The sequence below is a fragment of the Halyomorpha halys genome, unplaced genomic scaffold, assembly GCF_000696795.3.
Source record: "Halyomorpha halys isolate HHAL.00 unplaced genomic scaffold, Hhal_1.1 Scaffold91.1, whole genome shotgun sequence".
NCBI classification, from domain to species: Eukaryota; Metazoa; Arthropoda; class Insecta; order Hemiptera; family Pentatomidae; genus Halyomorpha; species Halyomorpha halys.
This window is the reverse complement of record NW_027110755.1, coordinates 2068656-2093071: the sequence shown is the minus strand read 5'-3', so window position 1 is coordinate 2093071 and position 24416 is coordinate 2068656. Positions and strand designations below refer to the sequence as shown.

At 30.6% G+C, this 24416-nt stretch overlaps 2 protein-coding genes across 4 annotated transcripts; one reads left to right on the top strand and one right to left on the bottom strand.

Moving 5' to 3' along the window:
- The first annotated feature begins 9871 nt into the window (after nucleotides 1-9871).
- On the top strand, nucleotides 9872-18881 carry LOC106677249 (BTB/POZ domain-containing protein 6). Of its 3 annotated transcripts, none has more exons than XM_014415053.2 (5): nucleotides 9872-10019; nucleotides 10278-10409; nucleotides 12529-12668; nucleotides 14488-14692; nucleotides 17395-18881. In XM_014415053.2, exons 2-5 carry the CDS (start codon nucleotides 10278-10280, stop codon nucleotides 18235-18237), a joined length of 1320 nt encoding a protein of 439 aa, XP_014270539.1. In that variant the 5' UTR covers nucleotides 9872-10019; the 3' UTR covers nucleotides 18238-18881. The 3 variants fall into 3 exon arrangements, with proteins under 3 accessions (XP_014270539.1, XP_024219593.1, XP_014270540.1); XM_024363825.2 differs by lacking the exon at nucleotides 9872-10019 and adding an exon at nucleotides 10050-10169; XM_014415054.3 differs by lacking the exon at nucleotides 9872-10019 and adding an exon at nucleotides 10060-10206.
- Nucleotides 18882-21151: 2270 nt separating this feature from the next.
- LOC106677258 (piwi-like protein Siwi) lies at nucleotides 21152-24199 on the bottom strand. Its single transcript, XM_014415073.2, has one exon. It carries the CDS (start codon nucleotides 24098-24100, stop codon nucleotides 21587-21589), a length of 2514 nt encoding a protein of 837 aa, XP_014270559.1. The 5' UTR covers nucleotides 24101-24199; the 3' UTR covers nucleotides 21152-21586.
- Between the last annotated feature and the right edge of the window lie 217 nt (nucleotides 24200-24416).

Sequence of the window (24416 nt, the reverse complement as noted above, 5' to 3'; positions counted from 1 at the left end):
TTTTAGTATGTATGAGATCATTCATCAATATTACCTATTGCCCACAACTGTGTGGCAGATTGTAATATCTATCAATAAATAAATCTATCAAAAAAAAAAAAATAACCCATGAAGGGTTAGAGCGCAGTCTTTGTAAAAAAGCACTGTTACTAGAGCAACGGTTGGGTAAGGAAGTGATTTGGTCATAATCACGCTCGACCGTCAGATTTTTACCCAATCAAGGCTACCTACTTAATGAGACTGAGTAGACCCCGGAGGGCTCCCGAATCCAGTGAAACCTGTTTTTTTTTAATAATTTATATTCTGTTATTTACAATTGTATAAAATTATATGAAACCAGTAAATTTGCTAATAGTTATAAAATGACATAATACAAACATGTGGAGAACCTACCCATTGATAGAATTCCAATACAGTGAATCAGAAATGAAGTGTCTGCCACCGACGGATTCGAACTCGGGTCCTTGGAGTTACTAGCATCACAGTGCCTTGCCAATGAGCTACCCACTCCCATCCAGACAGAAAGGAATGTAAAGTTAGCGCCTAGTAAACAAAACAACTCACATATACCTTTTTCCATTTCACTCTTGCTCAATATTGTTGCAAAACTTGTACGAGTTATGTTTAGTAAAATCTCAAACATGAGTTAACCTTCTGGAAGATTATTGATTGACCGTGTGTGAAGATGAAAGGAATATGGTCCGGGTGCGGTCAAGAAAAACTCAAATAGTAGAAATATACTAATTTATAATATGATTAGTCTATGATCTACCCAGTAGTTGAACTCTAAAAACATTTTACAATATAAGGTCTGTAAATATTATAAGAAATTAGTATATTTCTACTATTTGAGTTTTTCTTGACCGCACCCGGACCATATTCCTTTCATGAGTTAATCTTCGTATTACAATTATTATTGTGTAGAAAACACAAGTAAAAAAACAATTGTAAGTAATATTTCCAATCATTAATCCTAATTTGTATTCTGTTAATTTTGAGGTTTAATAAATAGTTAAGAATATACTTTTAAAAAAACGTTTTTTTAAAGATAATACGTTATTATGAAAACAAGAAAATCACGATACGTCGCCATAATAAACATTTGTTTTATTTTTATATATATTTATAAATATCATTAATCACTGCTTTATGCTGAATAGATGGATATCTGACAAAAAAAAAAGTTTTGAATTTATTTAGAATTGGACAACTTCTAAATATAGCACCGACTGCGGTGACTTAGTTGACCGAGGTCGCTCTACAGACCTTAAAGCTATTAATATTGTTACAACTCCAGTCCACAGATTTGTAATTAATTTTAAATTAGAAGATGATCAGAGAAAAAAAAATGGGCTGCGGTGAAGAATAGAAATTTTTTTTCAACTATTTATTTAATGTGGACTTTTCGACCCTCAAGGTATGTCTTCATCAGGGCTCTTGTGATGAGTGGAGTTGTAAACAAAGGGATCGACCGAGCTCATGGCATGAAACCCTCCACCTGCCTTCCATGGAAGCCTTACTTATCTGACTTTTCAAACAGACAATTATAGCGAGTAGGTTGATCGATTTACGACACGTCACAATCTCACAAGAGGAGGTCATAACACAAAAAAAGGCAATCCTTCTCAGCCGGATCCGCCCCGCTAAGACCCCCGGGTAGCGACGGTTCTATATCGCTTTTGAAATATTAGCTTAAAACGGGAAGAGGATACTTTAATATAGTTAAATCGAGAAATATTTAAAAAGGTTCTGAAATTGAAAAACGGCATGAAATCTTTGCATATGGTGTAGCATGTCTCTATTTTTCTCTTTCAGTTATTCTTTAATATTTGGCATTTATCCATTATTTATTATTGCTAACAATGAGAATTGGTTATTTTTTTTTCAAATAGACAAGATTAAGATTTTTTTTTAAATTTGGCAACAAAGTCCTGTTAGATTATTCCAGTGAGGATGAAGCTAAATTGTGTATTGATTGATTCACTAAGTTCAGTCAAAATCGTTAGATTCATTTTATGAGAAAATCAAAAATATTAGAAAAATAAATAAATGAAATTGATCGGTAGATTTACGGTTTTAAAATGAAAGCAAACAAACCTTGCGGACTATATGGAACTACATTAGTGACGTCGTTAGCTCATGATATCAGTCCTAGTTCATATTTTTTAATTTCCTGTTTACAATCACGTTTGAAGACAATGGCCTGTTATCTGAAATTTGTTTATCTATGTTTACTTTCTCTCATTTTATAAGTATCATGTAATTAATTATTGTTGTGAGAAATATACGTTTCAGTGCCAGCAACTAGCTTGCAACAACCAACTTTGACTCATTTATTACAATCACATTTCCAGTTGCACATCATAGTTGCTCCACATTTCTCGTTTTCTGGGAGAAGATTTTATTTCTTCCATTCTAGAATTTTATTTCTTCCATTCTAGTATTTTATTTCTTTCATTCCAGTATTTTATTTCTTTCATTCTAGTATTTTACTTACATATACGCTTTATTTCCCACTTTATTTAAAATAACTTTCATTTTGTACATATATTTACTTACTAAATTCTCATATTTATTATTATTTTTTTGTTATTTCCTCATTTTTAATTTTAATATTAATTTTCTTATATAGCCTTTATATTCTTGTAATACTTAGACTATACATGTCCTTCAACATTATGTATATATCTATGTTGTTAGTTATTTTCTAATCATTCTCTAATTCCTTTAATTGATCATGGTATTTATCTTGTTTTTTGTTCTTAGCCCTGATGATGGCTCGAAATTCTGGCTGGAATGTTGCACTAATAACTTAGTTTTTACTTATTTGTATTCTTTACTTACTTCACCCCTTATCATTTTCTTCTCATTTATATACATCCACAGTCAACTATTGATTCGTTATTTCTTGTTTTCTTTTTTTAGTAGGTTGTTGGAATTCACATTTTATTCTCATCTCTTTATTTACTATACTATCTGAATAGTATAGGATCTATATTAGTCCTATTACTGAGATAACTTTTTTTTCTTATTGGACGAATAATAGTTGATCCGGGTGGCGGTGAAGAAAGGCGCAAAATAACAGAAATAGGGTTACTAATAAATAGTTTTCTACTACTTTCGTACCTTTCTTCTTCGCCACCTGGATCATCTTTCTATATATTTTTTTCTTGTATACGTTAGCTAGAAGAGCTATTTGGTTCTCCAATGTTATCCAAGAGGAAATATCCTTATCAATTTATTTGTATGCAGTACAATTTAGCAGAAAAATGTACTTTGATTAAATATATCGCAGCTAATATCAAACCTTAATAGAGAAAATGGATAGTAGCAGGTCATAAATTTCCTTAACTTTAATGTAGTTTTACTATGCTTGTATCAACTATTGCTAAACTACTATATTTTCATTTCCTTGTTTCTTGAATCGAAATTGTTTATTTTCAACGAAAACAATCTATACAGAATACTAAAATATCTGTTCGAATATTCCATTAATCAAGATCCAAAAGTATTAACGCCTACATGTGTATCATGTTCAATACACTGGAAAAAAAACAAGATTAAACAAAGGATAAATCCATAGCCTACATCTGATTATCGATCAGAAGTGTAGGACAGGCTGAATGAAGGCAGATTAGATTGGAAAATGGTCGTTGAAAAAAAGATATCCTTGAACTGTTAGTCATCGTCTGAAGACATTTTTAGTTTGCCTCCCAACTATTACATTATGGTCCAGTAAGTGAAAAACTTAACGTAAATAGCTCATCGTTTCTAATAATAGAAGTCAGGGACAAATTTTAATCTTAGTCTTTGCAAAATTAATGACACCCTGATCTTACTTTTTTCTTAAATAATTTTCAGTGTATCTTAAAGTATCCTCCTATTTTCATAAAGGAAAGATTGGAATCGTTCTAACATGAACAAAATATATTTTTTATTGGTGAATTAAGCCATGTTTGTTAATTAGTTCCATTAAATATATACGTTTTTTGATTTCTTATGAATCCAGAACAAGAGATGACGTCTAGTGCCCAGTTTTCCCCAAGTTCCAAGAGCTAGAGGAAAACATTGAGAACAGGTTTGTAAAACAGCTGTTATTCCAACCTTTCCCGCCTTCCTGAAAAATCATTAAAAAGAGTAATTTTAGCATTAGCTGGAATTGTACTTCAAGAGTTAATTTACTTCTTTTTCTTTAGTGTCTTTCGATGATAGAGCAGGAGAGGTCAAACTGTTTCCATGGAGGCTGAATGCTATCTGTAGGAAGGGGGATATAGCTATCCTTTTAAACCCCCTCGCCCATCTAGAACATTTTTGAAAAATAAATATTAAGATATACAAAGATATTTCCTTAATCATCTTTTTAATGTACTACGTTTAAATGTAAAAAATTGTTGTGCAGTTTATGGGTTAATCTTAGTCAATTTTAGGAAAATCGCATGGAAAAATGGTAGATATTTTTTTTTATTTGAACTAAGAAATAAGATCTTTCATATCCACTAGTCAAATTTGCTGCAGTAATCGAAAAATTGTTAGCTACCAGACTAATATATCTGTGCTACCTATGCAGGTTCTAGGACTGGATAACCCAGACACACAAATAGGGCATTGACCTAGCGAGGGTCACATATACATTATAACCAAGCAGTCTACATATATTAAAACATTTAAATAAAATAATAAGAAAAAAAATCGGTTGATACGTGATTTAAATTAAGTCTACAAACTATGTTCCAGTTTTTAGTAGTTAAATTTCGCTTTCGTTTTTAAATTTCAAAATAAGTCAATTATTTCGTATTATTAAGTTAGTTATTTAGTTTTATCGAACTTATTGCTTTTTCAGCACTTTTTTTATTTCTATTTGCATATCTCACTCCGGAAGAATTCTGAAAATTTTGGCATACAAAATAAAAAAATGATCTATTTTTTTCTTCCACATTCTGTTAACTAAATTTTTCATGTTTTTATCTTCAATATTCCAACGTGTTTGGGTAAATGATATGTATATAATATATCATAATGGTTTGGAAAAAAGACAAAATAATATATCACACATGCTAACGACAATAATTAGAAGTAATAAATAGTTAACTATCTATACTTGCAAAAAAAAAAAATTAATATGACAAGGTATAAAAGAATATTACACGATTACCTGAGGATGGTACACAACCCCAAAATCTTGGAATACTTAAGAAGTTGAAATGAATACAAGAACCAGAAATATGAAGTGAGAGTAAAGGAATCACTTTTTAATTTGTAAATCAAAATTTTCCGAAGCTTTCTAGAGTAGGATATACAAACATAAATAAAAAAAAAGTCTGGAGAAAACATGTATGTTTCGATAAAACGAAATTACTACCATAATAATACAAAATAACTGACTTCATGAAATTGAACTGATAAAAACTGATACTTAATGTTCATACATAAATTCAATCACGTATCTGAAAATTGTTTTTTTTTAAATTATTTTAAATCGGCTTATACATTTAGATTACGTAGAATGCACATTAAAATACATATAACCTATAGCATATATATATATATATATATATTTTTTTTTTTTTGCATTGTAGTTGTTACCTACTATATGAGCTAAATTAGCATTGGATTTTTATACTTTTATACACTACAGATTAAACGGCGATGTATCAGCCCCGAATAGGACGTATACGCGTGGTTCTATTTTGTTTATAAACCTAAAAGATATTTAGAATTACTTAAATAAACAATTATTATTACACTCAGTTCTTTTTTCTATATGAAAATAAAATTATAAAAAATACCAAACAATCTAAGATTAAATCACCTTTTAGTACTTAGTCGAATTTTTGCGATGTTCAAATGAGCTCACTTAAACCATACGACTGACGAAATGATTTGTACATACCGAATTAGTCGACAATTTTAACATCATTCATTTTTTTTATGTTGTTTTGTCTTAGAGTCAAAGTATTCGAAATATAAGAAAAAATACAGTATTTTTTTGTGTTTCCTGAAATCAGCATTCTGGAGGTGGCCAGTTCCGAACCTAATTCAGCATCTCAAGAAACATAAAAACCGTTTAGAAAAAACTTGTGCGTGTTTTTTTTTTTTCAAATCAATTAATGAATTATACTTAGTAGCCAAAGCGGTTAGGAATCTCATTTAAATAATTTATTTTTTATAATTATTTAACAAATCAACTACAATTTATAAATTTTCATATATTTTACAGAATATACTATGATATAGATCAATATAATAAAACAAAAAACGATTAATTAGGTAGGCGAAGACTTTACACATACTTCTTCACTGTTTAAACGAAAATAAATTTCAATAGTGAGAACTCACATTTCCTTGCTTTGCTTTAATAGCGGCACATCTAAAAAAAAAGAAGTGTTTTTTGGATTTTCAGTATGACGTATTCCAAAGATGGTGTACTTCCACTATAGAGAGCAGCACATTTTCATTTTCTCTAACTTTACACCGCGGAACAAATGTGCCAGTATTAAACTGTCCTAATTTTTTCTTTAACAACTACATAAGTTTAGTTGTTTCATTATTTTCAAGAGGTTAGTTCGAATCATTTTCTTGAATACTCAATCATTTTGCTTTGCGGCAAGTTGGAAGCAGTTTTTTTTTTTTTAGTTGAAATCAACAGACGAACGTTGCTATCTATGTACGCTACGAAGACGAAGAGGAGCTTGGTGTAAATGAGATTGGTAGTTGAGTGCTTAAATTCAACAATGTAAAAGGAACAAACGACGGAATTAATTTTATTTTTTACTGCGATAATTGTGCTGGCCAGGCAAAAAATCAGTTTATGATAAACTTATGTTATACGCAATATATAAATTTCACAGCATCAGTTCCATTTCGCATAAAATTCTGATCGAAAGGGAGTTGAAACTAGGGGGTTTGAGTGGTTAGAAAGTTTATAATGGAAGGAATGATATCTGGTTCGGGCTACATCGGTTACATAGGGAAAATTAAGGTCTTTATGTATGATTTTATTTGTGACAAAGTAAGGAGCATTGAGGATTTTACGAAGGATTTTGGATTGTAAGGATTTAATACGAGAGGAATTCAAAGGTTTAGTGGAGCCACAAAGCTCAACTCCATATGTCCAGATTGGCCTTATTACAGTCATGTAGATCAGTCTTTTGTAATGTGTTGGATGTTTAGACCGTTTGTCTAAACTAACTAAACTAAAACTGTCTAAACTAAGTGCTGTAATAGTCGAAATCGGCTTGCAGTTTCCTGTCTTTTCAGTCTGCTGTGAGGACTCCAGGTTAATCGTTTGTCCAAATGTAGTTCAAGGTAGCTGATCTGTTCGACAGGGGTAAGAGTAACAGGAATGAAACTGTAGGGGAGTCAGGAGGTTTACGACGAAGGGTAAAGGTGATTTGAAGGGATTTGTTGGAATTTATCTTAATCCTGCAATTACGACACCAATCTTCGAGGGCTGTGATATGGGATTGGAGATTTTGGGATACAATTAATGAGTTATTATTAACAGCGAGCACACATGTGTCATCGGCATAAGTGGTGAGGATAGTGTTAGGATTGGTTGGAATGTCAGCTGTATAGACGGTGTAGAGGATAAGACCAAGGATACTACCTTGAAGAAAATTTAGTAATCAAAATAAACGAAATATAAAAATAAAAAAAAATACTGAATTAAATTAAAAAGAAACTCTAACGTTGTATTATAAAAACTCATATATAGAGAAATAAATTAAAGAAATAAATCCTAATATTACTACTGCTCTGCGTGGTAAAACAATTATGAACCTAAGACGTGACAATTCAAAAAATCTTTTTTTAGTACCAAGAAGAAAATAAGATCTTCTTGATTTAATTAATAACTGTCATATACCAAAATTTTACAATTCATTATATTACAGCCTGTAAATATTTATGATTTTACTTTAGTTATTCAAGAACTTTTTCACTTATGCCATTGAAACTTTTTATGCTTTTTTTAACTTTTAATTTTTTAAATTGCAATTTCTATTTTCTTTATTGACTTCTGTTTAATTTTTTTATAATTTAAAATGAAAATATAACTTGGTTAATTCGAAGATGTTTCTTAAAAACCTGAAAATTTTGAAGAAAGGGTTGGAAAAATGGGCAGAGTGGTGGCATAACACATTTATTGAATTTTAAAGGACACGAATATCTAATATACAAAAGATTTGAAGAATAGAATAAAGTTTGACGTAAATATTCGAAAATAAATGTACGTTTAAAATATTTATATGCTTCTCATGTAAAATTAACAATACCTAAGATGTGCCACTGTTCAAGCAAAGCAGCCATATTACTTTCTCTTGAATGAATCGCAGTTAATACCTTCAAAGCATTAATTTTATTGTTATATCCATGCTGCATGTACAATCTTTTGTACAGATTATATATATACAGCGTTCATATCTATTCTACGCATAATCTGTGTTGATATGATATTCTTCTAATCCCTACTATAATGATTAAAAAGATGTTATAAATATCATCTAATGTAGATATTGAGTTTGCCTCAGGAAAATATAGACTGCCACTGTGTTTTCCAGAGTTTTAAGAATTTCGTAATAGAACTTTGTATATGTAAATAGGTAATGTCTTAGAAATGGTATTTTAAGTTTCTTCTGCTGTCCTAGTCGATTCCGTAAGCCTCTTCAAGTTTTTCTCTAGCACACGATCGAATTTCTTAAAGAAAAGATAAATTTTATTCTAATTGAAAATAAAATTTAAGGATAATTCTTATCAGGTCACTGTTTTGTCGTATTCACCATTTGAAAAAACGTCAAAATCATTTTTTAAAAAAATCACATTTCACAAGGTATATATATCTTTATTTATACAAAAAAAAAAAGATAATCAAAAACACAATCGTATAAATATAATAGAGGGTGTTTGTGAAAAATTGTATTAATTAAAAAACTTGCAAAATAAATTAATATAAAACAGTTAAAGCAGATCTGAGAATTGTTTTGAATTTCAATGAGTTGTTTCCAATCGTAGGAACTGCAGCGCTAAACCTGTTTATAATAAAATAAAAACCCATCATTTCTGGAGTGAACGTCATTTTCTTGGAAGTGATTGGGAAATCAGACTAACAGTGTTCCAACAAGGATATATTCAACTAAGAATATTTTTTTATTCATTATTAAAAATATTTTTTAATTTGTCGCCTACAAGATAATTTAATATTCATTTAATCGTATTCTTGTATTATGAAAAACAAAATTTAAATTGTTAATATCTTAGTGCTTGTTCAATAATTTACGGTTAAAATTTTGGTAAATGTACGGTAGTCAATTTGTTTTCCTAAGACAAATGTTTAAATATTATAAATTTAATTCTCAAAACAGGTAAGATTTAATTAACAAGGCATTCACGAATGTGGATCTAATACAATAAAAGCTAGCACATATTTACTATTTTTAAAATTAAGAATTACGAATAAAATACCTCCAAATTTGAGGGACAGTTTATATTGACTCCACGATAACGTAATTAATGTTGAAGCTAATTAAAACATATTTAAATACATAAAGAATTAGTCGTGTTTGGAATAATACTAACAGACAGAATTAATTTTGCCAGCAATAAAACCGAAATTCGGGCATTCACCTTCTGGAAAAAGAATAATATAAACAAACAGGTATTTGTGTCGCCATCTGTTGATTTTTTCTAGAAGCTTTTGGAATTGGAAGGCGATTGCTAAGGTGAAAGAGGATAATTTTATTGTAAAATAATGTAGATTTTAATTATAAATGGTCTTTAATATGTAATTAGTGTTTATGAAGTCTAATCCTGGTCGATTTATCCGATCTTTTACATTTGTCGATAATTTTAACTATCGACCATCCGACGAACGGGCCAATCCCATCATTGCCTATCGGTGACGGTTGTAGTCAAGGTTATCATTGTAAACATGTTTAGGTTTTGTGAGTTATTTTCTACGTCCCATTCAAGTCATGTAGTCTAGGCGGAATTAATTTATATGATTTTCTAAGCAAACTTTCAAAGTAAGCCTTTTAATAAATAAGTCCTAGTTGAGAAGTTCTTCTTATAGCCAAAGATCTTTTTTTGTAAATCAATTTTGAGAAATAAAAAAAATTCCCTATAATTACATTTAAATTAGTTTGGGTTCTTTGACTTCACTCTGTATCTTCAAGGTCTCATCATTGAATAACTATCAAATCTTCCAGCTATGTTTGTACTGTTATAATTATCCTTCTGAAATTTCTATGATGGTTTTTCATCTTTACTTATTCTTCTTTTAGATGGATCTCAAACATGCTAAAAATGAAGGGTGGCAGCTGTCGAAAAATTGTGTTCAGCAAAGATTCAAAGAGCTGTTATGTTTATCTCAGTGGACTGATTGTGCATTTAGAGTTGGAACTGAAAAAATTGAGGTTTGTTCATTTATCAGTAGAATCATGAATGATGTTTGTTAAAGCATATTATTTAGATTATCAACTAGAAATTGTGTTGTGATCAATTATGCTATGAATTTAAGATTATTTATTGCTTATTATTTATGTCATATAATCAATTAGATATGCCTATAGAGTAATTAAAGTACTTTGAAATGATGATTTTAATTACTTAGTTAGTTTACTATTCTAGGAATTTTCTAGAGAAATTAAAAATTGCTTAGTCAGAGTTTTTTACTCCTCATAACTATAGTAATATGAGTATCAAAACTCTGTAAAGTACAGTGACTAGAACACATTTAACCTTGATTTTTATGAGTAATGATAATTTATATTTGATTTACCCCTATTGTAGAAAAAGATTTATCCAATAATAAAATACAGTAATGGATATTTCATTTATTTATTATTTTTATTTGTTGAGTGGGCGAGCGGTGGTAATAAGTACAGTAGCTTCTTTTACTAACTGATATAATGGTTTCTGGACTAATACATTTTTTTTTTTTTTAATTTCATGGAAGTTTTACGATTCTTTGGTGATTATGACTTTTATCTTAGTCCTGATAAGATGTTACATTATTTGATTAGTTTGTCCAAAAATCATGTTCAAAATCAGTTCCCTGTGCAGAATTCAGATGTTTGAACATCTTCCCAATGAAAGATTACATCAAATATTGTAGGTAACCCAGTTTTTCTGAAATTTGATTGGGCCTCTAAAGGATTTTGTTCAGAGTATTTCTTATACAATTGACAGCTGTTGTGTATTTAAAGTCTTCAAAAGTGCTAATAATGTTTTGGCATTATTAATAGTTTTATCATGAGGTGTTTATAATTGACCGTAGATTGATATGTGGAGAAGATGTTGGGAAGAGTGGTCAGCAAAGGTACACAAATGAACAAACTTTATTTGTGCCAATGTTTCGACCTGAATTTCAGGCCTTTATTTGATTGAGTGACTTGGCTGAAGATGTTGTCTAAAGTGTTGTTTTTTTTTTATTGTCTAGTCGTTGATTGCATCTTCGCCCAAGTTACCCTGATGAAGGGCTGAAATTCAGGTTGAAACGTTCACTTAAATAAATAAAAAAACAAAAAAAGTTTTGTTTATTTACTTATCTTCGCTGACCGCACTCTGGACCATCTTCTCCCCAGTTTTAGCTATTTTTTATTGCTTCAAGTAGATCATAGTTCTCTACTTTATACTTGCACAGGAAACAAAATAATCATTAGGAATCTTCTTGGATATTTTATATAAATGGGGCTGACTTATAAAATAATACAAACAGATAAAATAAAATCAAATGAAATAAAAATAAAATAACTTATATTCTTTGGCCTCTACATAAATATAATACAAAAGTTAGAACATATACAAGGAGTTGTAATGCATGAAAATGACACTAGAGGTTACAAATGTGCAATTAGTTGATCTGATATTATATTGAATCATTACTGTATAATGGATGATGGTTCACTGTTACCAAATTTCACTCTGAACCCTAGAGGCGATGAGTAGTTGTACACAAGTAACTGATTATAAACTAACCTAAATATACAGTATTAATTTATATTAATAAATCCTTGAGGATTAGCTTCAGCACAACTATTCTGTGTTCTGTAAATTTAATAAACCTGTACATCCTGAATCAGTTAAAAAGAGAGATAGGGAACACTTGCTCTTTCTAGAGCTCATTTCAATTTCCTTGATTCAGAAAACATGGTTTGTATTTTACTCAGTATCAATATAGCCTGCTAACTCAATTATCTCATTCAGTATTTAAAAAAACGAATGGTTCATAGTTGATATTCAAAGCATGAAGTGTTAACAAAACTTCAAATTAACGACAGTTGGCTATATTTATTTTAAATTTATATTTTCTTTTACTTGGTCTTAACAATTAATTATGCTTGCTTTCTTGCTCTCTGTGGCCAGCAATAAGTGGAACTTATTTTATTGTGATTCGAAATATAATAAGTGAATTTTTTTTTATTTACTCACATTAATCTACAGTCAACAATAAACACATCTTGAGTAAAATTATCTTTTTCTGATTCCTTTGGTTCAGGTTTTTTTAATGACTTAATTTTATTTTTGCTATAGGTGATCCAAGGGCACAAACTTATCTTTGCGGTAACATCACCAGTTTTTGAAGCTTTGTTCTATGGTCCATTAGCAGATCAGAAAAACCAGGTGATTAGTGTACCTGACATAGAACCTCATACCTTTCATCTATTCTTATCGTAAGTATCATTAATGTAATTACAAGAGGTTTACAATAAGTAATGAGGGAATAGGTAAATGTAAAAGTAAGAAAGTGTCTATTCATAATCTAAAATACTAGATGAATTAATTAGTGTCCAAGTCACGTTAAGCCTCATAAACCTGCTATAAACCATAAAAAATTATAACCAACTTGTCTTACTGGAATTCAGATATGGCATCCCCAGTAAATATATTTATTTATTACACTCCCAGGTCCAAAACACCTTGCAATATGCTTCTGTTAGATGCGTCGAAAGAAGAATCTTGAGATGAGGAGCAAAGGAGAAAGGAAGCCTAGCATGCCCCAAAGAGCAAACAAGATGCCCAGAGAAAGAAGGCGGTAGCAATATGAATATAATTTGGCCCCGTACAAGTATTTTAATTGTACAAAAAATTGGTCCAAAATATAATGAACGAAAATAGCCCAAAGCAATGTCCCATCCAAATCGAAGTTGAGGCTTATTGTAAATCACTTTTTGAGCACAAAAACAATAATGTTAAAGATAACTATATGCCCTCTGCCAATATTCCTTATTTGGGAACAGTGGGATTAAAAGAAATATACAAGGCGATAAAGAATATCTCTCTGGACATTTCTCCAGGCCCGGACAGAGTTCTTATTAGAACAACTAAAATACTGGGAATTGCTCATTTAATCAACACAATAATAATATTTTATTTATTCTGGGACGAGTCCCTTTAGAATAATACATAGAAATCAATAGATGAGGGCTGAGGAGCCTCAGAGATACTTAAACAAAAAATACAATGAAATATAAACAGTCATTATAAAAAATAATTATAGGTTACTTTCTCACTTTTATCAGTTGAACAAAAAAAAAACAAAAATGAATATATAAAAAAGAGAAAAGAAAACGATGTAAAAATAATTAAGAATGATATAATAGTTAACATACATATTTACAATTATATTAATTTACAATTTTATGGGGTCTGAATGAATAAGAAATGGTTGAACAGGCGGGATTTAAAGGTAGGGAGGGTATTTGAGCGACGGATATTGGAAGGGATGGAGTTCCATAAGGATGAGGCTCGGATCATGAACGATCTATCGAAAGCAGCGGTTCGGTGGGTCCTGGTGTATAAATCTAAAGACCGGGAACGGGTATTGCAGGAATGAATAGAGGATTTGAATTGAAGGAGCTCGGAGATGTAAGAAGGACAGCAGGATTGGATGATTTGGAAGATGAAGGATGCCAGGAAATACTTACGGCGATAGGAAGGATTAAGCCACTTCAACTCTGCATAAAAACGGGAAACAGAGGTGTCCCTAGGGATCCTGAAGATGAATCGTACACAGCAATTTATCAAACATTTTAATTTCATCTCGAGATCCCCAGAGACTCCCCCATATACTGTACAACAATAGTCAAAATGAGGAAATATTAGCGAAGTAACTAGGAGCCTACGAGTTTCAAATGGAAATAGGTGGCAGAGGTAATTTAAAGATTAAAAACATAAAACAAGAAAGAAAATCCAATTGAACCACCATTAAACTATTTTATGAAAAAAAAAGTGAGTAAACCTCTCTCAACTGTTTTGCAAACTTTAAAAATCCTGATACTGTTTTGAAACTTGACAATAGTTTATTCCATACGAATTGAGTCACGGGACCACCTACAATTCAAAGAATAGTTTAAAAATGAAATGAATATTTTCAATTAAGAATAGAAGTAGATCTCATTCACTATTTGCCAGAGAACTAATTTTAATCTTCTAGGCACATAACCTTAATTTAGAGACATTCAAAATTCAACAGTATTTTTTTGTCCTTAGTTATATTTATTCTGATGAGGTGAACCTTCAGAGTATAGAAGAGGCTGGAGAGCTGCTATATGTTGCCAAGAAATACCTGGTTCAGCCACTCATGATGACTTGCCTGTACTATTTAGTTCAACACACTTTAATTAGAACCCTCTGGGATATCCTTTATATTGCTGAGGTTCTCAATGAAGAAGAACTTTTCACATCTTGTTTCCAGGTAATGTTTTAATTGGAATAATTACATTCTACTTATGGATATTAATTGTCTTTAGTTCCACTGTGTAAATACTTTCAAATTATCTAAATTTGGGTTGAATTGTTTCAAAAAAGCCATTTTGGTGTCAGGGTAAACCTATAAAACTATCACTCGTTCAGTTCATCTTTATTTCCTTGGGAATGGTAAAATATCAAAAACATTGCAAATTATTAAACAATTAGTGGGGAATAACATCTTAAGAATGTTTTTTATCACCTTTTCCCTCCCTCTTCTTACTCTCTCTCAACATGTTTGTTTATTTGACCTTTGATTTGTTATTTATTAAGCCTCCAAATTTGTTAAATCATTGTTAAAATTATTACTGCTTTGATCTTAAAATTTCTATTAACATAATTTCGAAATGGGTTATAGGGTAGGGACTAGTCAGTACCCTTAATAATTTCAGGTTCATATGCATCAACGTTTATGAGATACAGTCATCAATAAGTCAATGACTAAGAGGTGCCAGTTCTTTTATATATTATGAAGAATATACAATAAAAATTCTATCTTTGCTAGTTCTGATCAGGAGATAATCTGCTACCTTGATCTGTTTGTAATGATTTTATTCCATTTGCCCATTCTTGAGGGATTGTCATCTTGAAAGTATTCATATTTTTATAAAACCATAGAAAGAAACATATTAGGCCTCTTATTCACTTGAGCAGACATACCAAATGAGCATACCTGAACACCCATTTTACTCAGATGAATACGGGACAGTCCAAAATGGACAGTTTGAGCGGAGTGTTCCCTGTACATCAAAGTGAGTGCATGGTGTATGAGATGAGTGAGGGCTTTACAGTCCTCCTGAACCAAATGAACAAACTCCTGTCCTTTCAGTCAACCCTCAATAATTTATATATATGTATATGTATATATAGTTGACTGTAAAAAATGTTTACTCTTGCCATTGTTACTTATTTTTATTCTTATCATTGTATCTTATCTTTGTATTTTTATTCTTTTCATTGTATCATTTTGTATCTTTTTAGCCCTGGTGAATCCCTGCAAAGTGGGGCGAAACGTCGGAAAATAAATAGTTGTAAACTATTTTTGTTTCATCTTTGACCGCAACCCTGACTATCTTCTTATATACCTCTATAATTTAATGTATCTAACTTTTTTGAAGTTATTTATTCTTTACTTTATTTCAATTTTACTCGATTATTACCTATAAACTCATTTTCCTTTTTTTTAAGTCAAATGGAATTATCTCAGAATGATCACCTTACTCTCCTGAGGTGTTACCATAATTATCCTGTATTGTGGAACCCCAAAGATAAATTTTATTTTAATTAAAAAAAGAAGATGCAGGGGGAGGAGGGAGAAGGAGAAATTACTGTCTTCATCCAAATTTCTGAAACAAAGTAACTGCCTTATTTAAACATAACTATAATAAAATCAATTATTAAAAACTTAAGATCAGTTGTTCATTTAAATTAAAGCACGTATTTGCATAATTTTTTTAAAAATCATTTGAAATTGATCTAAGAAATTTAACTTCATCATATATTAATATACACATCATCTATGTATTAAGTTTTTACTGCATTTTAATCTTTACCTTATATATTAGTTAAATTAAAATTACAGTTTTATTCTTTTATACAGCACTCATATTTCTTTTTTTAATATAAGAATAGAATGAAAAATTTGTCAAAAAAAACAATGATTCAAATCGTCTCTTATCTCTCAGTTACAGTCTTGACACTAAACAATATAAATTGAAAATCCTTGAGTAATAATTCATAAAATTTTTAAAGTTTTTGTTTGTTTCATTTTGAATTGTTTTTAAGAGCAAACCATAAATCTTTATCTCACTTGATTTGCCACCACTGCTTTCTATTCTCTTTTTCGATGATTGAAATCTATATATGTAATAAACTGGCGACGGCCAATTTTTGGTTTGCCGTTGCAGGTAAAATTTATATTTAGGCACCTGATTAATACAACACACAGTGGAGACTGGGTTCCCTGTTTCAATATGCTCACTGCTCAGTGCTCAGTGTGTTGTAGGGTTATTTGTCCCTTTCCCTCAGCCTGCGTGCTTATTTGGAGCCTTTGCTCAAGTGAATATATGGTCTTAGGCATCAGTGAAAAAAATATATGTTTTTTCAAAATAATTATTTTTGGTTTTCAATTGGTCAAGTAAAGATGATCTAGGTAACAAGTTAAAATAGAAAATTTGTTATTAATTTAGTAGTTATTGTAAGGAAAAGGGGCCAATTTAGAAGTTATTAACTTGCAACCTAAGATTTTTTAAGAAATAATCTTGATAGACCAAAGTAGTGATCTTATCTTATCAACAGAAATTATGGCAAATATTTTAGTTAACATTTTCTTACAAGTTTACTCAGTCTGATCTTGAAAAATTAATTAGTTTATAAAAAATTCTCCATGGTTTACTACTGCTGCTGCTTCAACTAGTTCTGTATTCTGTAATAGTTGCTGAGCAGAGCTATAGATTCATTGTTTTTTTTTTTAAACTATAAGCATTGATATTAAATTTTCAAACCTTAATAATAGTTTTAATTGGTTTTTAGGACCATTATTTTCATGTTCTTTGCTATGCTATGATAAGTTGAATTATTATAAAGATGGTTTTATCTCTGATTTGGTATTTTCTGAGGATCTTACACATTACATTTGCATTATTTCAGATTATGACTCGGTATCATTATGAAATATGGAACAGTGAAACTGACAATTTAACTGCTGGTACTCTTTGTCGCTTACTGGAAGAGGATCACATGAATATGACAGAAGGAGAAGTTTTATCTATGGTACTCGATTGGACGAAGAAAGAACTTGACAGTAGGGGTCTACAGGACACACCTCAGGCCAGAAGAAGATTATTAGAAGACTCAGGGGCCCTGTACAGGATACGTTTTTTGGCACTACCTCTTGCAGAACTTCTTACCCTCGAAGATATTTTAACAGAACAAGAATTACTGGCATTTAAAGACCACCAAGTACCTCATGGTTTTTGCACTTATTCAAACCTGAGAAAACAAGTAGTTCCCATTGTTTGGCGATCGACTAGGGAGCTTTTATCTAGCAGAAGGGAAATGTGGGTAAATAGAGGTGAAGTTGTTACTTCCATCCAATCTTCCTCTAGGGTTCTTATTTTTGGATTTGAAGTGTTTACACGCCTTGCACAGATCAGTGACTATGTGAGAACTCCTGCTCCCAGCTCTTCCTACAGGGAATGTTTCGTTGTTCTGATCAAAGATCCAGATGGAAAAATGCTGCAGAAAACAGAATATGATAGAAATGTTCACTTTAATAGTTCACAATGTGTCAATCTGATGAGACCATTCTGGTTTGAACCCAATGTGAAGTATACTATTAGCATTAGTTTTATTGGGGGCCAGTACCCAATTTGTACATTTGATGATGCATCCAGCAAAGGTACTAAGTTCTTATTTGAAGAAGTGATGGTCGTAGATGGATCAACTCCAATCTATAGTAGTTTTATTATGTCTGTTTCTTATGCTTTATAATTTAAGATACTGCAACCCCTTTGTGATATGAATTTACATTCAGGATAATGCAATTAAATTGTGATGATAAATAATGAGAGCTTGAATTAAGGCCCCAGTGTGCTAAGTGATAGGCAGGATTAAGAATCAATAGATACTCTGTGATATAGTTTCATTGTCTACGCTTAAGATAAATATTTATTTAAAATATTAGGTTAATTAAATGTATCCAACTATGACTTTTTGTCTTGAGAAAATTGATAATAATTTTTATTTAAAACTTGATTCACATTGTTGTCAATTTAATACTTAAAAAACTAAGTATTTCCAAGGGTAATAGGTGCTAGAATTTCTGTTATTTGTTGTGAATCGGACTGTTTTAGTGACAAAAAAATGTTTATTTAGTTTATATTAGAATACTGCGTCCAAGAATATTCTATTTTTCTTGTTAACTATACAAATTAGTTAAATAGTTGTTTAATTTAGCAATTTTTATCTAAATAGTTGTCATGAGCAAACCAGAACTTATAAAAATACTCATAATTCCTTGAGGGAATAAACTTTTATTTGTAAAAATAGATTAATACCTAATACCTCCCATTGTTTTACCTGAGTATGTAGTCCATTTTTAGTGACAATATTAAAATAAATTTCTTTAAATTTGATTTTTTTTTTATTAATCCATACATTCCTTTCCATAATCTGTTTTACTAGTTATACATGAGGCCCTTCCAGAACAGTATTGTCTCAAATAAATATTAATTTCATGTATTTGCTCAATTCTTGAAATGATTTTTATGGACATGGTTTATATTATTGATAGCTTTAATTACAGTAAGACCTGAATAGTCTTAATTCTAATCATTATTTATAGATATTTTATTCATTTAACAAATACAAAACTTTGTTGGTTTATTTTTAAAACACAAAATTTTAGCAAATAATTTTTTTTTTTTTTAATGAAAAACTATGTATTTTCATTTATTTTGAATTAGATGCATTTACATTTATATCTACCAAGGGAATTACTAGATGCAATTCCAACTACTACATCTCTGGGCTTAGTTATTAAGTGATGATCACTTAACAAACAAAATCTGGTGCAGTGGGAAAATTACACAACTCATTCACAAAATGATGGGTTTATCTCGACTTGGTGTAATAGCAAATATCAACTTTTTTCCTGCCAAGAATACTACTGTTAAACAAAATATTACATAGTACTTCAGTGAATGGGATAGGAAGAGTTCTGGTCGACTTGGCTTTTTCTTGATCAAATTCCTGCCTCTAATTTTCTTTTATCTCTTTTAATTATTTATCAAATTCTTTAATATTTTGTTGTTTTCCATTGTTAATTATTACTAACAATGAAAACTGGTTATTTATTTCAAGTATTCAAGGTTACTTATTTATGCCCTTAAAGACTATTTCAGTGAAGATAAGACCTACCTGATGTTAAAGACCTCTTAATTGTATATTGATTTACTAAATTTAATCAAAATAATTAAAGCTATTTTTGAGAAAATCCTAAAAGTATAAAATTGACTATATATATTCTGTTTTTTCGAGCTGTTGCTAATTTTCTTTATTTTAATAAATGAGAAAGGCATTTTATTACAGATCAATGAGTGACTATCATCTTTTTGTTGGGAGCACCTTTTTCTGAAGAGGCCTAGCATATAAGTCATTTTAGAGAATTCTACATCATAATTAAGCATGAATCTAATGAATGATATTGCATAGCAGAACGCTTTACATCAAATTTTGGTTGCATGTTAAAAGTATATAAAAGAAACATTTTCTGAAGAGGCCTATCATTGCTGTGTGATATTTTAGAAAATTATATATCTCACAAAAAATATAGCATGAATCTATTCAATGATTTGATGATAAATTATTTCTGATTTCATGCTCTAGGTCGACTAACTTCATGCCAAGTTTGTAGATTTATTTATCACATTGGCTGATCATTAAGCTACAATTAAAATATTCAAAAATAAATAAAACCTGATTGATTGTAATATAAAATCCAAAATGCAAATGTAGCAGATACAATAAACATTTGCTTTAACAATTAAATGTTATATATAACTTCACTGATTGGATAACTAAATGTCAGTAACATGTACAGAAAGATTTTACAGGTAACATACCAGTCTGTTCCATGAACAAGATTTCTCTCTTGACAAACTTAACAATTAGCAATTATACAGGATGTAACAAGAAAATAATTGTGATGACTACTTGATTTTTATATGTAACTATTCATAGAATAAAGGTGTTCTCTTCTATGGGTAACCCTTAACATTTAAAATGCTGCAGATGTAGTCTCAATCTTCTCTTTGAATAATATTTAACTTTAAGTAAATGTTATTATCTGCAATGTACATAGTTTGTAGGTGTTTCAAAACTGGATTTTAGGCAAATTATATGACTAAGCTCCATTGTAAACAAAAGTTCACTTATTACTGAAATGTTATATATTAATCAAGATTTTACTTTTATTTTGAAAAAGTTCATATTAATCACAGTGGTAGCCTTACTTATCTCACATTTGAAAAAGACACTTACAGCGAGTAAGTTGGTTGATGTACATGTCACAACCTCACAAGAGATTGTAACACAAAAAAAGACAACACTTCCGGCCCAATAAAACCCCCATGGAGCAACAGTCCTATATCACTTTTAAAATATTTGTTTTAAACGGGAAAAAGATACTTGAGATAGTTAAATCGAGCAATATTTAAAAAGCACCAGAAATTGGAAAAGTGTAACATAGTCTTAAGATATAAACAAATGCTGGATCTTGAGAAATTTTTTATTTTCAAAGTAATTTTAAAAACATCAAATATTAATGAATTAAAATTAACAAATAATAAATTATGAAAACTAAAATGATTAAAACTACAAGAAATTAATTTTATAAAATCCATATTTCAATCTAGACTAAAATTAATACTACAATCAATGAAGGATTCATTTACTAACACTGGATGGTTCCCTACATTAAAAGCAAACAAATATTTAATCAATTTAAAACAAAAATATAAAATAAAAAACACTCAACTGATGTCTTCATCCAGTTACTAAAACAAACATACATTATTTAGTTTTGTATAACAATTGTTAAGAATAAAAATAATTCTTTTGAAAAACAAATAAATGAAAATAGAAACAGCTTATCGCAACACTAGTTACTTGACAAACAGAAGAAACAAGGACTTAGTAGAAGATTAATCTAATTGTTTACATATAAAGTTAAAAAAAATAATAATAGAATTCTTATCTCAATAGTATATAAAAAATTTATAATGGAAAACAAACTAAATATTATTGAAGATATATCAGATGATTCTGAATAACGTAAATTTCAAAGAAAATATAACAAATCATCAAGATCAGGATTTGGAGCTCGATGCAAACATTGACTAACGAGAAAAGCCAACTTATGTGCATACTGACATTGAGCAGGCACTCTAACCGTTCCACTCCAATTATAATAAAGATGGGTCATTTTATAAGCAAGCCGTTGCATTTTGTCGGCATCTAGACCTGTTGAATCATCTATTACATTGTAGGAAGTAGGGCTTACTGTTCCTTGACGCACTGACTGTGAAACTAAAAAGAAATCATAGCGGTCAGGAGAAGTGATACAGTCATCAGCAACTGTACCAGGGGTAGCATTACTGCCATTCAGAAAAAGCCTTGTATTGAGTCTTTTGGTGACTATCACAAAACCTAACTTAGGAGGTTTGTCTTTGTAGATTTCAGAAAGTCGTTCTTTCACTATTCTCACTTCATGATTATAAACAAAAGGTATTTGGCCCTCTCCAACACCATCTCTATAAAGAATTATCATAGATGGTATATTACCTTCATTGTTTTCTTTATAACGAATAATGGCTTTGAAGATATTCATGGCTAAGTCATTAGATAGTTCTTCTCCATGAGAATGAGGAGTAACTGAGGAATAATACCTTGAAAGTGATGGATTCAGTGAAGCAACCATTGCTCCATATGACATATCTTTCCGAGAAGCATCATGACATACATCATAACCAACAACCATTAAACCTTTTAAAGGATTGGCTATTGTCCAAGGGATACCACCAAGTTTACAATTTATTTGAATTGCTATTTTGGTAGAAATTGCCATCAGATTTTTTGAATTGAAATGTTTCGCCACTACAACTTGGGTGGGGACTGCTCTGTCTACACAACATTTCTTTTTTATTGCTGCATACCTGTCAGCTCGACTATTGGGCACAATGCACAGTATCAATTGGGGATTGTGCATAGAAATAACCGAGTCCAATGCTTCAACGAAACTTCCACATCGGTCGTTTACAACTTCTGTCAATCTTGGAGTAGGGACCCGAAAGTTTAAACTCTCTGCAGCTTTGGCTAGAGTGTGGATGAAACTATTAACTTCACTCTTTGTTCTTCCTAAATAAACAATAGACCAAGATTTGAAATTTCCACTTGATAACATAGAATGATCTCTCATGCTTCGGGTCCAATCAGCATCATTACCGGCAGTAACTACTCTATTTTCTCCAAAATAGATCTTTTCCATTGGAAGAACCCTGCCATCAAATGTTATCAATGACTCTGCTAACTTCATGTTCCATGAATCTAAATCTTTGGTGATATCTTTACTCTCTTTAAGTCGATGATTAAATTTCAACAATTTTTCAATTCTAAGTTTTGGTGTAACTCGAGTATGCTCTGCAAGCGCCCTCATAAGCTGAAAGTTTGTTCTCATATCATCAGTTAGTCCTGTGAGCCGGCATAATTCCGGTACCAAATAAATTATTTCAGTCATACCTGCACGAACTTCTCTGGGCTTAGCTTTAGAAACCAACATAGGTTGATTTGGCTCTTTAATTTTAATTCCATATCGTGTCTTGTAGTACTCACAGTATGTAGATGATTCTCCATTCTTAATTTTAAATTTAGACATGGGAGTACAATTAAAATTCACATCATCAATCCGATATGTACGATTATTGTAATCTGTTAAAATAATGGTACCTATGATTGCGTTCTCAAAAGTCTTCTCCCAATCTTCTGATGACCTACACTTAACTATTAAATCTAGTACAGTTTCGCAACGCATCACTTTATAAGTTATTTCAGCATTCATAAGAATGTGGTCTTCACATTGTCTGATGGATGTTAAATAACCTGGCCAAAGTTCCATCCTATACTCACGAATCTCAATCCGAGCTCTGGCATCAAAAAAATTTCGGCCAACCATTTGCAATTTGAGGTTGTCAAGGCACTTTCTCATAATTATATTAAAAACTTGGAGATACTGATAATCGCCCATAACAACATCCCCAACAAATTTTATGGTTATTCTAATTTTCTTTCTGTCAGTATCTCTGAGGGAGAAAAGTTCAATAGGATCAGTTTTCAACCGATTACAAACATATAACACAGTACCATCAAAAAGGTAGGCACAATTGAAAATGTCTTTGTGCGGTTTAAGTAATGCCTTTTTGACAGAAGTTCTCTCTTCTTCAGGTGAAAAATCAACCCTATATTGATATAAGGCCCAATCAGGATGGGTTTCCAGCTTAAAATAATTGGCTTGGAGCTTGACCTTCTGACCTGTTGTACCCTGTTTGGTGAGAAGTTCCTTAGGCCTTGACCTTATAGAAACAAAATCCAATTTGTCCATCATCTTTCTTCCTCCAGGTCTTCTTGGTGTAACTGCAAGCTGCTTCATATCGCCAACAACAGTGGCTACTGTAGGAGAGGCATGCTGTGGCTTGGACCTAACTCCTCTAGCTTCTATTACATTATGAGTAACCTCTGTTTTCTTAGGGTCCTGTCTTGATCTGCCTCTGGCTCTTCCTCTAGCTCTTCCCTCTTCCATATTTCCAAAATAAAAGAAATGAATAAATATATCAACAGGCCACTATAAGATGAGAATAATCTAAACTAAATAGAAGCCATTTCTCCAAAATGGCTGAGAAGATACTACAGGTATGTTCCTTACAGGAAGCAGACAACTTCAATCAAAGTAGTGTCTATATTAATGTGATTTATTAACAACTTTTTTTATACAAATATATCATAAATTATAAAAATTTCACATTATAAATAATAAAATAATTATTATATTTTTCTTTTAAAATATATTAAAATTAAATTTTATTTCGAAGTTTGATAAGATGTATAAATATATTTTT